Source organism: Microchirus variegatus (assembly GCF_963457635.1).
Source record: "Microchirus variegatus genome assembly, chromosome: 12".
NCBI classification, from domain to species: domain Eukaryota; kingdom Metazoa; phylum Chordata; class Actinopteri; order Pleuronectiformes; family Soleidae; genus Microchirus; species Microchirus variegatus.
Genome location: NC_139813.1, coordinates 25,886,635 through 25,901,490, shown reverse-complemented (window position 1 = coordinate 25,901,490; position 14,856 = coordinate 25,886,635). Strand labels below are relative to the sequence as shown.

Below are 14,856 nucleotides of genomic sequence, written 5' to 3'. Positions count from 1 at the left end.
GTTATGTATGTCAGTGCAGTGTCCTTGAAAGGATAGCTGCACAAACCCCTGTGTGTGTGTGTGCAGATGGCTTTGGGGGAGGGAGATGAGTTAGAATAAAATAGAACGGGTTAAAGGAGGACGAGGATGAAGCTAACATCTGGATCACACACACACACAAACCTGTTTTTATGTCATTAACTAACCCTTTCACCATAACCTTAACCATCACAACTAACCCTTAACCTAAAACCTGGTCTTAACCCTAAAAAAAGCCCTGTAATGTTGTGGGGCCCAGACACAATGTTCCCATAAGGTCAAAATGTCCCCCGCAAGATCAAAATGTCCCCCGCAAGATCAAAATGTCCCCACAAGGTCAAAATGTCCCCACAATGTCAAAATGTCCCCATAAGGTCTAAATGTCCCCACAAGGTCAAAATGTCCCCACAATGTCAAAATGTCCCCATAAGGTCAAAATGTCCCCGCAAGGTCAAAATGTCCCCATAAGGTCAAAATGTCCCCATAAGGTCTAAATGTCCCCATAAGGTCGAAATGTTCCGACAAGGTCAAAATGCCCCCATAAGGTCAAAATGTCCTCACAAGGTCTAAATGTCCCCACAAGGTCTAAATGTCCCCACAAGGTCTAAATATTACACCCCACAAAGGGGGTGTAATATTTTTCATTTTTGGGACCATAAGGAAGACAATGTCCCCACAACATGACAAACACCAGAAACACATGTGTAGTATAGACTATAATGCCTTAACTCAAAGCTAACGCTAACGCTAACCCTTAAACCAGCTTTTAACACCTGAAAAAATCCCATTTAAATTTGCGAGGATCGACAAAAATGTCCGTCGTCCTCTGGTTTATACGCGCGTTGGTCCTCACAGAGATACACACACACATATACACACACACGCAGGACGCCTGCAGCCGCATGTCATCACGCTAATTCGCGTTAGCGCAGCCAGGTGCTGCACGTCCGCTAACCAGAGAGAGAGAATTCAGCTGCTGTGGAATTATGCAGAGCTGCTGCTGTTTAAGTGGGTCACCGTGTGTGTGTGTGCGTGTGTGCGAGTGTGTGCACGTGCGTGCGTGTGTGTGCGTCCTCAGTTTTGTAGTTTTTTTGTGGTTCAGATTGATAAAAAATGCAGTGTTTGTATGAAATCTGCAGTTTCTTCCCAGATGAGAGTTTCACCCTTAGAGCTCACTCCTTATATGGACGTCCTGAGGAAGTGTGTTTATATAGGTCACATTAATGTGTTCGTTATGATGTATTTTTTTATATATTTTTATTTAATTTCATAGAATTAACTCAGACCGTGAACGTTATGGCGCAAAAAAAAAAAAAGTTTGACACAAGAAGTCGTGAAAAAGACGAGGTCAGTAGCTCTTATTTTGAAAGCCAGGTTGAAAGGAAGTGGTGCTACAGTAAATAAGATTGGCCGTTTTTTGTTTTATTTGGGGTGATTTGTAAAAAGTGTTTTGTAATAAGGTTTTGCACTAACAGGCCACCGTAGGTTTGACAAAATGGACGCCGTTCGAATAACTAAACATGTCTTTAATGAAGTGAAAGAGTGTGTATTCATAACCTCCGTCTCTGTCTCTGCAGACAAACATGTGGTCAACGGTAACAGGACTGTACCACCTTTCCCAGAGGGCACAGCCATGGCCATCTTTGGTAAGTTTGAGTCACATCACACTTGTTCCGGGGCTGCCCAACGTGGGGACCGTGGACCAAACTTGGCCTGCCTGAGGGTTTTATTTGGCCCGGCAGGATTTAAGTTTTTTTAAAGTCTTGTTTCTATTTTTTGTGACGTTAAAAAAAACAAACAAAAAAACGCTCCTGGATGTAAAATGTGAGCATAAAAGCAGAGCAATAATGGACAGGAAGTCAGCTCTATGTGTATCACACTAGTGGTCAGTGGTGGTATTGCACATGGTCCATGTTCTGAATGTTTAAAACTGACTCTCCTGAGTCTCCTGCACGTTTTTGTGTCCCTAATCTGAGCTACATTCAGATTACGGGGCTAAAATCAGACGGTTTTCCACATCGAAATGAGCGTAATCTGTTATAACACAAGTAATCTCACAAATCTGATGTTTTCTGTTGTTGAATTGGTTTTATTCCAAACTTCCAAGTCAACATTTAGCATTTTAGCAGACTTAAAAACAGGAAACTTACTTTATAAACACTCAACAGAGAGAAATTAGATATAAAAAATATATAGATTGTGCTAATTTTAAGAATAAAATGTGCTAATTAGTTATTTCGACTGGAAATTAGAGAAAAATAATCCAAAATCAGCACACAATTTGTTTCCTTTATTTTTTTTTTTACAAATACTATTGTAGCGTTGTCATTTTCAACCCGTCTTCTGTTTTATTTGTCTGTTCTCAAAGGTATGGGCTGTTACTGGGGAGTGGAGAAGAAGTTTTGGAGCCAAAGAGGGGTTTATTCCACTCAAGTGGGATTCTGCGGAGGATTCACGCCTAACCCCACCTACAGGGAGGTGTGCACAGGTAACACACACACGCACACACTCACACACACACACATAGAGAGTCAATAGATTGTGGAAAACAAGACTCCACACAACAGTCGTAGTGAATCATTTTCCCCCAGGTCCTATTATACAGGGGCATGGATTAGGACGCTATCGATGCCTGACCACTCTGTGTGTGTGTGTGTGTTGTGTGTGTGTGTGTGTGTGTGTGTGTGTGTGTGTGTGTGTGTGTGTGTGCGAGAAACAAAAGTCGGCGTCGAACACTCTTTGGGAAACTTCAGCGTGATTCATTGACAGCAGCGTCTCTCTCTCTCGTGCTGTGCGCGCAGACGCACGGCGACAAACACACGCTGAAGGCAGCAGCAGGCGACTGTTTACTGTTTAATTGGAAGCGACTGTGAAAATGTAGAAGGGTAAAAAAAAACAAAAATAGACGGCGTTAAATAAAAAAAAAAAATGCTCAGTGGTGGTGATGACAAACAAGAAGGAGTAGAATCACTATATTAATACATATTTTTATATATGTATATATATATATACATATATATATATATATATATATATATATATATGTATATGTATATATTACCAGAGTCAGGTGGACTTTTTATGGCAGAGCGTTAATGTGTTTGCACCATATGACGGCGACAGATTGCCTCGTCTGCTCTCTAATGAAATCCAAAGTCATTACTTCACCATACGACGTCACCGTGAGAGACGTCTCTGTTTGACTTTGTCGTGACCTCAGACTCAGTTTCTCGCTCGCGCTCAAACCGGTCTCTGACATCAGCACAAAAATGTTTCCAACACTTTTTAAATCCACACAAATCTTCGTTCAGCCGTTTAATGACATCATCGTCTGCTTTTTAGTGTGGAGTTAACTCGACATCAACATTATCTAGTGCTGGGCGCGTACGTTAGCGCGTTAACGGCGTCAACGTTAGCGCACGTTAACGGTGTCAACGTTAGCGCGTTGACTGCCTCAACGTTAGCGCGTTGACATCGTCAACGTTAGCGCGTTGACATCGTCAACGTTAGCGCGTTGACATCGTCAACGTTAGCGCGTTGACATCGTCAACGTTAGCGCGTTGACATCGTCAACGTTAGCGCGTTGACATCGTCAACGTTAGCGCGTTAATGGCGTCAACGTTAGCGCACGTTAACGGTGTCAACGTTAGCGCGTTGACTGCCTCAACGTTAGCGCGTTGACATCGTCAACGTTAGTGCGTTGACATCGTCAACGTTAGCGCGTTAACGGCGTCAACGTTAGCGCGTTAACGGCGTCAACGTTAGCGCATTGACGGCGTCAACGTTAGCGCGTTGACATCGTCAACGTTAGCTCGTTAACGGCGTCAACGTTAGTGTGTTAACGGCGTCAACGTTAGTGCACGTTAACCCGCGACGCGTTTCCGTGACGACTGACCGGAAAAAGACGCGCGTGACGTCATGTTTACGCGACTCGCGATAGTTAAAATGAGTCTCTAAAGTAACGCTAAACTTTAAAAACAGAAGCACTAATCTTTTCCTGTAATGAACGACTGTAGGCGCGCTAACCGGCGCTAAAGAGGCTAACGCAGCTAATGGAGCTAACGGAGCTAACTTCTAAACGGTGCCTGGACTCCAGTGTCGCGGCACGTCAACGTGACGTCACTCGCGTCTTTTTCCTGTCACTCGTAATGGAAACGCGCCGTGCTTTAATGTACGTTAACGCCATTAACCGCTAAACCAGCACTAAAATTTTCAGAATAACACACTTAAAAATGCTCTAAATCGGGGGCGTCTCAAACTCAAATGTCCTGGAGGACACTGAACATCTTCTCTGGCCACTAGGGGGCCAGGGTCAAGTGGATATTATCCCTCCAGCGTGTCCTCTGTCGCCCCCCCCTGAGGTCTCCACCTGGAAGGACATTGGGATCCGCCGCTGTGGCGCCCCCTAGAGGGAGAGGGAGAAAAAAATCAATAAATAAGTGTGAGGTTTGAGACTAAATGGTTGTCTGTACTCACAGGATTCGTCAGTGTGGTCAAGCAAATATTTCACAATAAAAGTCTGGAAATAAGCGGAGGAGAAACCCTAGTTCCTGAGTGCTTTTATTGTGAAACGGGTACAAGACATCTGACGCGTCTAATCACGATTTGGGGCTAGTAGGTCGTTCTGAATTCTAAATTAGATTTTAAACTCACGATTTGGGTTAGGGTTATCGTAGATAGGTTTGCTAATTTTCAGACTTGATCTACTTTAGTTCAGGATCACTGGTTTTATGTCACGATAACTCATTTAATTTCGATTGTCTACAACACGGTGTCATGAAGCTAACGTGCAGTCGTGCTAGCCTGCTACCACGGCTTCAACCACAACACTGTTTTCTTTGGTTAAAATCCTCGATTCCACCTTGGAAAGGATATCAAGAGAATGACGTGGTTTGGATCGATATTAGAGTCACTATCGTGATCGTGATGCCCCGACATTATTCTTGAGGACTCGTGAAGGCTGTTTTTCCGCTCACAGACACTAGGGGGCAGTGGAGACAGCCTGATCTCACCAACACAATGACTCTGAAGCTGTTGAATTAGCGCTAAAAACCAGTCGGTAAACACCAGCAATCGGCGATCGAGTCGAGGATGAAACCTTTAATAGAGATCAGCAGATCGCTGCTGCTGCTGCTGCTGCTGCTGCTGCTGCTGCTGCTGCTGCTGCTGCTGCTGCTGCTGCTGCTGCCGCTTTTATTTTCTCTTCTGCTTCTAAAAACCATCGCTTTATTTCTCATTCTGCCCAAGATGAATTTATTCCTGCGAGATCAGCACGGTGGCGGCGGCGGCGGCGGCGAGGCATTAATTTAATATCGACCGCTGCTTTAGTCTCTGTTCGCCAATATCTACGGCAGGAATCCATAACTCCTGATATTAAAAAAGTAATAAGACAGAGAGAGAGAGCGAGAAAGAGAAAGAGGGGAAAGATGAGGTTCAGAGTGATGGGTCAGGCTCATTACCAACACCAGCTGCTATCGCTCCGTCTGCACCAGTCATCATTTCTTCACATTCAAATTAGCCCTGAAATGACAAGGGCTTTTCAAGGACACTGTACCTCCTCTTTTTTTTGTTCTTTTTGTTTTTTTTATATATACTAGTGCAGTGTACGTAGGACGTATTTATTCCTATAGTGGATACTGTTCAACCTCGTAAGGCACAACGCAAATGTGCCTCATGTTTTTTTGAAGCAAGTCAGCTCACGAAGTCAAAATTTCAAAAATTCATTAAAATTATTCCTTAAGAGGAATAATTTTAAGTCAAAGTCAAATTTCAAAATAATCATTAAAATTATACCTTAAGAGGTTTGCAAATATTTTCGACAGATCCTTGTTCAGGGCGATGCCGACTATTATGATGGTAAATTTCAAGTCATTCCAAGATACTTTTTTTTTTTTTGTAGAAATCAACTCACTGTCAAAGTGCATCAGGGCAAATGGATAATTTCCTGAATTTGAAAAATTCATTTAAATTATCCCTTATGAGATTTGCAAATATTTTCAACGGATCCTTGTTCAGGGTGATGCCGACTATTATGATGGTAAATTTTGAGTCATTCCGAGATACTTTTTTTTTTTTAGAAGAAAGTCAGCTCACTGTCAAAGTGCATCAGGGTAAATGGAAAATTTCCCGAATTTCAAAAATTCATTAAAATTATTCCTTAAGAGGTTTGCAAATATTTTCAACTGATCCTTGTTCAGGGCGATGCCGACTATTATGATGGTAAATTTCAAGTCATTCCAAGATACTTTTTTTTTTTAGAAGAAAGTCAGCTCACTGTCAAAGTGCATCAGGGCAAATGAATAATTTCCTGAATTTCAAAAATTCATTAAAATTATCCGTTAAGAGAATTGCAAATATTTTCAACTGATCCTTGTTCAGGGCGATGCCGACTATTATGATGGTAAATTTTAAGTCATTCCGAGATACTTTTTTTTTTTTAGAAGAAAGTCAGCTCACTGTCAAAGTGCATCAGGGCAAATGGATAATTTCCTGAATTTCAAAAATTCATTAAAATTATCCGTTAAGAGATTTGCAAATATTTTCAACTGATCCTTGTTCAAAGCGATGCCGACTATTATTCCGGTAAATTTCAAGTCATTCCAAGATACTTTTTTTTTTTTTTTTAAGAAAGTCAACTCACTGTCGAAGTGCATCAGGGCAAATGGATCATTTCATGAATTTCAAAAAAAAATCCTTTCACCACAACCTGTCTAGGCAGATGGCCGCACATCTTTCAAGTCTGGTTCTGTCAGGGATTTCTTCTCCCCTGATGCCTTTAGTGTTTGTTATTGTTTGAACTGTTGTTGTTTCTCTGCATACAAATATGAATTGAATTGGATTTTAACACAATCACACATGTTGTGTTGTGTTGTGTTGCGCAGGAAAAACCGGCCACTCTGAGGTGGTGAGAGTCGTCTTCCACCCGGAGAAGATCAGCTACGCCGAGCTGCTCAAGGTCTTCTGGGAAAACCACGACCCGACTCAAGGTACGGCCTCACTGACACTCAGAGTTCACTGGTCACGTCCAATTTTACCTGGAGAGCTTCACAAAGTACAAAGGTGCAAAGAATACAACAATAAAACATGATAAGAGTTAAAGTTTAACCTGATAAACGTCAGACATGTGCAGGTTTGAATATTCTCAGCCTTAAAGTGAAGGACACGGCGAAAGAGGAGGTGGCTCTTTAAAAAAAGTGATTTAGAATTTAGGAGAAAGACAAATATTAAGACGTCGTAAATCATCCTGGCTTCTCACTGGGGAATTGAATTAAATATAAACACAAGTCGTCAAATCTAGTGTTTTATGAAGTACTTTAAAGGGATACTTGAGTACAAGTACAAGTATCTTCCTGAAAGACACTTTTTTATAATAATGACTTCAGTAATAAGTCTTAACCTAGTGGAGTAATAGTACACAGTTATTTAAAAGTACACAATTATTTAATGAAATGTTGTGGTGTAAAAGTACGCAATTATTTAAGGAAATCTAGTGGAGTAGAGGTACACAGTTATTTAAATGTACACAATTAAGGAAATGTAGTGGAGTAAAAGTACACAATTAAGGAAATGGAGTGGAGTAAAAGTACACAATTATTTGAAATTACACAATTATCTAATGAAATGTAGTGGAGTAAAGGTACACAATTATTTAGAAGTACACGCATATTTGAGGAAATGTGGAGTAAAAGTACATAAATATTTAACAGTACACAAATATTTAACAAAATATAGTGGAGTAAAATTACACAATTATTTACAAGTACACTATTGTTTAATGAAATATAGTGGAGTAAAAGTACACAATTATTTAAAAGTACACAATTATTTAAAGAAATGTAGTGGAGTAAAAGTACACAATTATTTAAGGAAATGTTGTGGAGTCAAAGTACAAAAATATTTTAAAGTATACAATTATTTAAAAGTACACAGTTATTTAAGGAAATATAGTGGCGTAAAAGTACACAGATGTGGTGGAGTAAAAGTAAAAGTTGCTAGAAATACAAATAAATAAAGTGAAGTAAAGATACGTGAAGTTTGTACTTTAGCACAGTTAACAAAGTATTTCTACTGTGTTACGTTATAACTCTGGTGAAATCATGTAACTTTTCAGGTTTCCAGTACAAGCTCAGGTAAATGGTAAAGGGAAGTAAAAAAGTGTCGCACACACAATGAAAAAGAACAGGAAGTCAGAGTCTGTGATGACTGAGAACATGAAGATGGTTCACTGTCGTCTCTGTTCTCTGAGTGTTAAAAATATATCAGCAACAAAATATTTAAAAGTGCTTTTATCGATCACACACACACACACACACACACACACACACACACACACACACACACACACACTACAGAAGAAGAAGCTGACGCAGGAACGATGAAAAGATATGTGACAGAATTATCAGAGATAAAGAAGAGCGAGAGAGTTCATCTCTGCCAAGAAAGACGAGTCATATTTTTGGAAAAAGTGGCAGCTGTTGTTTTTAGATGATGTGATGTTTTCTCTCTCTCTGTGAAATCATGAAAGCACCAAACCTGTGTTTGTTTGTGTGAACTCGCTCAGTCTGACTGAAACTAAATGGTGTTTCAATCATATTTTAGTCGACTAAATCTACTTTAGATTGTTTCTCTGTCATCCTAGAGACACATATAGAGCGTCTTATATTCTTTTCAGCACAACCTATAGGCAATCTGATTTAATTAAATTTCCTGAATTTCAAAAATTCATCAAAATTATTCCTTAAGAGGTTTGCAAATATTTTCAACAGATCCTTGTTCAGGACGATGCTGACTATTATGATGGTAAATTTCAAGTAATTCCGAGATACTTTTTGTTTTTTTGAAGAAAGTCAGCTCACTGTCAAAGTGCATCAGGGAAATTAATAATTTCCTGAATTTCAAAAATTCATCAAAATTATTACTTAAGAGATTTGCAAATAATTTCAACGGATCCTTGTTCAGGGCGATGCCGACTATTATGATGGTTAATTTCAAGTCTTTCTGAGATACTTTTTGTTTTCAAAAAGAAAGTCAGCTCACTGTCAAAATGGATAATTTCCTGAATTTCAAAAATTCATTAAAATTATTCCTTAAGAGATTTGCAAATATTTTCAACGGATCCTTGTTCAGGGCGATGCCGACTATTATGATGGTAAATTTCAAGTAATTCCGAGATACTTTTTGTTTTCAAGAAGAAAGTCAGCTCACTGTCAAAGTGCATCAGGGCAAATGGGTCATTTCCTGATATTCAAAAATTCATTAAAATTATTCCTTAAGAGGTTTTCAAATATTTTCAACACATCCTTGTTCAGGGAGATGCCGACTATTATGATGGTAAATTTCAAGTCATTCTGAGATACTTTTTGTTTTTTTGGAGAAAGTCAGCTCACTGTCAAAGTGCATCAGGGCAAACGGATCATTTCCTGATTTTCAAAAATTCATTAAAATTATTCCTTAAGAGGTTTTCAAATATTTTCAACACATCCTTGTTCAGGGCGATGCCGACTATTATGAAGGTAAATTTCAAGTCATTCCGAGATACTTTTTGTTTTGCTCAAAGTGAGTAATTCCTGCTTTAATGAGCTTTAAATGACTTAACGCCTCTTTTCCGTCGTGTTTGTGTGTGTGCAGGGATGCGTCAGGGGAACGACATCGGGACGAGTTACCGCTCGGTCGTCTACGCGCTCACAAAGCAGCAGCTGGACGAAGCGCTGGCCTCCAAAGATGAATTCCAGAAGGTACGCGTGTTGTCTTTTGTCTTTGACAAATGTCCACGCGCTCTCTCTGTCCTCATTGTCCACGTTTTGTTTTCTTCTCTGACTACATTTCCCAGCATCCCCCTCTGCTGTCTCAACCCTCACCCTCTGTATGAAAAGCACTTTTAATTTTAATGGCAGCAGCAGATGAAATGGATTTGTCTTTGTGTGAAAGGAACATTTTTCACCATCTACTGTACACACACACACACACACACACACACCCTCTCTCTCTCTCCTGCTGAGACTTCTGCATCACCATCCCACCAACAGGGCTTGTTGCCATGGAAACTGACGAGGAAGAGGTTACTGTGTTGGACTCTTATTCTTTCCTGCTCTATTCTGGTGGAGTCTGCTGTGTTTTGTTCTCTCTCTCTACGTTTATGCCTCTTGTCAGCGAAATCTCTCTCTCTCTCTCTCTCTCTCTCTCTCTCTCTCTCTCTCTCTCTCTCTCTCTCTCTCTCTCTCTCTCTCTCTCTCTCTCTCTCGGTTTCCTCTCAGCGGGATTCGTCGCTCGGACCAAAAAAAAAAAACCCTCCCCCGATCCCTGGGTTCAAGTGCTTTTTTTCTTGGTTAGAAACACAGTTGTAAAACATTACTGCAGTTTTTTCACAGACAGGAAAAGGTCAACGATCACTGTCAGGGTTTTAGTCAGGGTTTTTCTGACAGATGCTACTGAAGGTGTCAGGACTTTATGTAGGGAGGTAGGTCAAAAGGTAGGTCAAAAGGTAGGTAGGTAGATAGGACATACGGTTGGTAGTTGGCTAGGTAGGTAGGGAGGTAGATAGGTAGCTCAGTTAGTCAAAAGATAGGTAGGAAGGTAGGTAGGTCAAAAGGTAGGTAGATAGGACAAAAGGTTGGTAGCTGGCTAGGTAGGTAGGGAGGGATCTAGGTAGGTCAAAAGATAGGTAGGAATGTATCTAGGTAGGTAGGTAGGTCAAAAGGTAGGTAGATAGGACAAAAGGCTGGTAGGTAGCTCGGTAGCTCGGTAGAACAAAAGATAGTTAGGAATGTAGCTAGGTAGGTCGGTAGGTCAAAGGATAGGTAGGAGGGTCTAAATGTAGGTAGGTAGATAGGACAAAAGGTTGGTAGCTGGCTAGGTAGGTAGATAGGGAGCTAGGTATATCAAAAAATAGGCAGGAATGTAGCTAGGTAGGTAGGTCAAAAGGTAGGTAGGTAGATGGGATAAAAGGTTGGTAACTGGCTAGGTAGGTAGGGAGGGAGCTAGGTAGGTAGGTAGGTAGGTAGGTAGATGGGGAACTAGGTAGGTCAAAAGATAGGCAGGAATGTAGCTAGGTAGGTAGGTCAAAAGATAGGTAAGTAGTTAGATAGGACAAAAGGTTGGTAGCTGGCTAGGTAGGTAGGGAGGGATCTAGGTAGGTAGGTAGGTCAAAAGGTAGGTAGCTGGCTTGGTAGGGAGGTAGGTAAGTAAATAAATAGATAGGTAACTTGGTTAGGTCTAAAGATAGGTAGGAATGTAGCTAGCTGGGTAGATAGGTGATAAGAAAGGTAGGTAGGTTGGTCCAGTACATTCACAGGTAGGTAGAATTGTAGGTCGATAGGTAAATAAATAGATAGATCGGTAGGTCGCGAGACTATCACGGTCAAGTGTCGCATGATTTGCATTGTCTCATGAGATTTGTGCAGATTTGTATATTTTATGGATGGATATTTGATCTTCTGAATAAGAATTTATATGAATCAAAAAGTCCAACTTTGTCTGGAATAATTCACTCGATGCTAACCCCTTTTCAACTTAATTGATGGAATTTCCCGTCCCCACTCGTTAGTAATTGGTGTTTCAAGGGAAATGTGGAAGTGGAGACACCAGAAGGAAACTTGCAAACTCATGGTGAACTCTCATGGTGGGTCAGAGTCAGAGCCCAAACTTTGGCTCCTATTATTTTAAACTTTAATCACTTGTGACTCGGAGGCTTCATTAAGCACCGTTTCACGAGCCATCGTCGTGAAGCCTGAGCTCGTCCTCTGCTGAACCTGCACTCGAGTACTAATTTATATCAACAATTATTATCAGCAAAAAAAAAAAACACCCAAACATCTAGTTTTCTAATTTAAAGTGTGTGTGTGTGTGCACTTTCCTCCTCCTCCTCAGAGGAAACGTGACTTACAGTAAATGTAGTGGCTCCATTATCACAGTGTTTACGTTGCTGTTCGTCTGCAGCTATTTTAGGATTATTAACCGTAAATGAGTTTCTATGCCTTTGAGAGAGAGAGAGGAGCAAATTACGGCTACAGATGCTTAAAGAAAAGGGTTATTTGTTTTTACCGCAGAGGCCTGTGGACACAGCTCTGTGTGTGTGTGTGTGTGTGTGTGTGTGTGTTCTTGAACTTGCAGCATACTGAGGACCAGTGAGGGTTTTAAACCAACAAAGTGAGGTAATTTTTATGGAGTGAGGACATTTTGGCCGGTCCTCACTTTGTTTTCATTGAAATCACTTCCTTAGATTGCTATAACATGCTATACTCAATTTATCAAAAATTTTAATTTTGGACAACTTTTTCTCAAATTTTGGACCATAATTTTTTTTTCAAATTTTGGACCAAATTTTTTTTTTCAAATTTTGGACCAAATTTTTTTTTTCGAATTTTGGACCAATTTTTTTTTTTCAAATTTTGGACCAAAAATTTTGGGTAATTTTTTTTTTTTCAAATTTTGGACGACATAGTATAGAATGACGTTTTTGTCAAATTTCAGACCAAAAATTTTGTCAATTTTTTTTTCAAAATTTGGGTCAATTTTTTTTTTCAAATTTTGGAAGACATAGTATAGTATGACGTTTTTGTCAAATTTTGGACCAAAATTTTTTTGCAAATTCTTTTTAAAATTTTGGTCAACATAGTATATAGTATGACGTTTTTGTAAAATGTTGGACCAAAAATGTAAAAAATAAAATAAAATCGAAAAAGTTTTCCAGCCCTTTTTGCTCTGGGGCTCCACCTGCAGACATTTTATGGTACTGCAACCAGTAGTTCTTTGTAGATGTCATTCATGAAGTAGATATTTGTAATTGTGTTGATTTATAAAGTGGAAATGCTGGTCCTCAGTATGCAGCAAGTACAAGAATGTGTGTGTGTGTGTGTGTGTGTGTGTTGTCAGATTGACAGATGCTCGAGAACAATTTCTATCTGTCTTTAAAGTGCGAGCAGTAGATTTGATTCTTCAATCCGTCACAGCTCTCTCTTCATCATCGAAATCTCTCCAGGTTTTGTTTCCTCCGTCGTTTTTTTTTTTTTTTTTTTTCTCACCAGATTGCCTCCCCCACCCTCTCCCATCTGTGTGTGTGTGTGTGTGTGTGTGTGAGCAGTTGGCCTATAACAAACACACTCCATGCCAAACCATCTGGGCCTTAAATCTGTCCTCCACCAAAATCGCTTTAGTTGCAAAACTAACACACGCACACACACACACACACACACAGCGACTCTTCCGGGTTTGTCCACGTTATATTTTGGCTCGTTTCTTCATGTTCTTAACTTTGTATATGGTCTGACTTCCTCTTCTATCGATGAGGACATTTTTCCCTGTCTTGTTTCCACCTTTAAACCCTTTAAAACCTTTAAAACCTTTAAATCCGTCTATATATCGTTACCGGATCAGGATGGAATCAGAACGTCGAGACAGAGGTTCATTTGCGACTTTTTTTAATCTCCGGATAAGACGAACCACATTCTTGTGCGTCTCCTTGATGGCGGTGGTTAGAAAACGATTCAACGTCCCCGAGGATCCTCTTGTCGATGTTCCACTCCCTTCCTGCCAGAACGATACGGTGCCGCCGTTAAAACACAAATGACTTCAGGCTCCTGAATAATCTCGGGCGGAGTCCGTGTTGTTATTGTTGTTGTTGTTTGTTCAAAAACCTCCCGAAAGTCACGTTCCTTCTGTCGTTTCGTCACGTTTGCTCGATCTGTTTCTTCTGCTCCAATTCCAGGGACTCTTGGTACGTTCCAACCCTGCGCTTCAGTCGTACTACTAAATTCTTTATTTGTGGACGTGTTGCTACGCTGTATTGCTAACAGTGGCTAGCCTGAGACGTGGTCAGATTCTGTAACCGAATATCCGTCTTTTTAAACGTAAGAAACGTCTGTTTCACGATTGCGTAACTGTCCAACACTTTGCTCGACAGGCTTCAAATTCGGCAAGTGACTTTCCGAGGTCACCGGTGTTGGCGGTACCCAATTTGACGTTGTTCGGATAACAAATGTACGAGATATCGAGGGAAATGCGACAGAGATATCGCTAAAAGAGACGCGTTTATGTAACTTTACTACAGAGGTCGTTAAGTCTCTTCTGTAGTAAAAAAGGTCGATACAGTGAAATATCGCGATATTTAGAGATTTTTTTCAGCGTATTATTGTTACAAATAAACATTTGAGTTTTTGTGGATTGAAAAAAAATACATAAATTGATGTTTCCTTCCACTAGATGGTGCCAAGTGCTCACTATAGTATATCGCAATATATGATTTCCCAAATAGTATTTTTGTAATATCGTGATAATACCGTATTGTGACTTAAATATCGTTATATTATCGTATCTTGGCGAGTCCCATCCCTATAAAAACAGTATTTCTGAGGAACCAATACAGGAGTCTAGGTATCGATTTATACTTTTTTCCGATATATCGGGAGTTCTTAGGTCTGATACCGACATATATGCGTGTTTTTTTTAAACTGCAGAGTTTGTTTGGTCTCCTCTGTCGTGAAATTAACAAACGTATTTATATGGATTTCGTACAAAATGAGTAAACATAGAGGGCGCTAGTTTGTGGACATGTTGCTACACTGTGGCTAGCCTGAGACTTTTGTAAATGTAAGAAATATCTCTCTCCAACACTTTGCTTGACAGGCTTCAAATTCGGCAAGTGACTTTCTGAGGTCACTGGTGTTGGTGGTGCCAAATATGACGTTGTTCTGATAACAAATGTGCGAGATATCGGTAGAAGTGCGACGGATATATCGCTAAAAGAAGCGCGCGTTAACAGTGAAATGCATTAAAACGTACAACTTTTTTTTTTTATGGCAGAGGTCGTTGAGTCTCTTCTGTAGTGAAATCGATTGAGGTCGA

General features: G+C 40.2%; 1 protein-coding gene across 1 annotated transcript in view; it reads left to right on the top strand.

The window, feature by feature from the left end:
- msraa (methionine sulfoxide reductase Aa) overlaps window positions 1-14,856 on the top strand; it is a 37,949-nt gene that overhangs the window by 15,687 nt on the left and 7,406 nt on the right. The window contains exons 2-5 of the mRNA XM_083898840.1: window positions 1,596-1,664; window positions 2,387-2,506; window positions 6,900-7,004; window positions 9,646-9,752. Of these exons, the coding sequence (XP_083754966.1) occupies window positions 1,596-1,664; window positions 2,387-2,506; window positions 6,900-7,004; window positions 9,646-9,752 (401 nt within the window). The remainder of the gene's footprint in view (window positions 1-1,595; window positions 1,665-2,386; window positions 2,507-6,899; window positions 7,005-9,645; window positions 9,753-14,856) is intronic.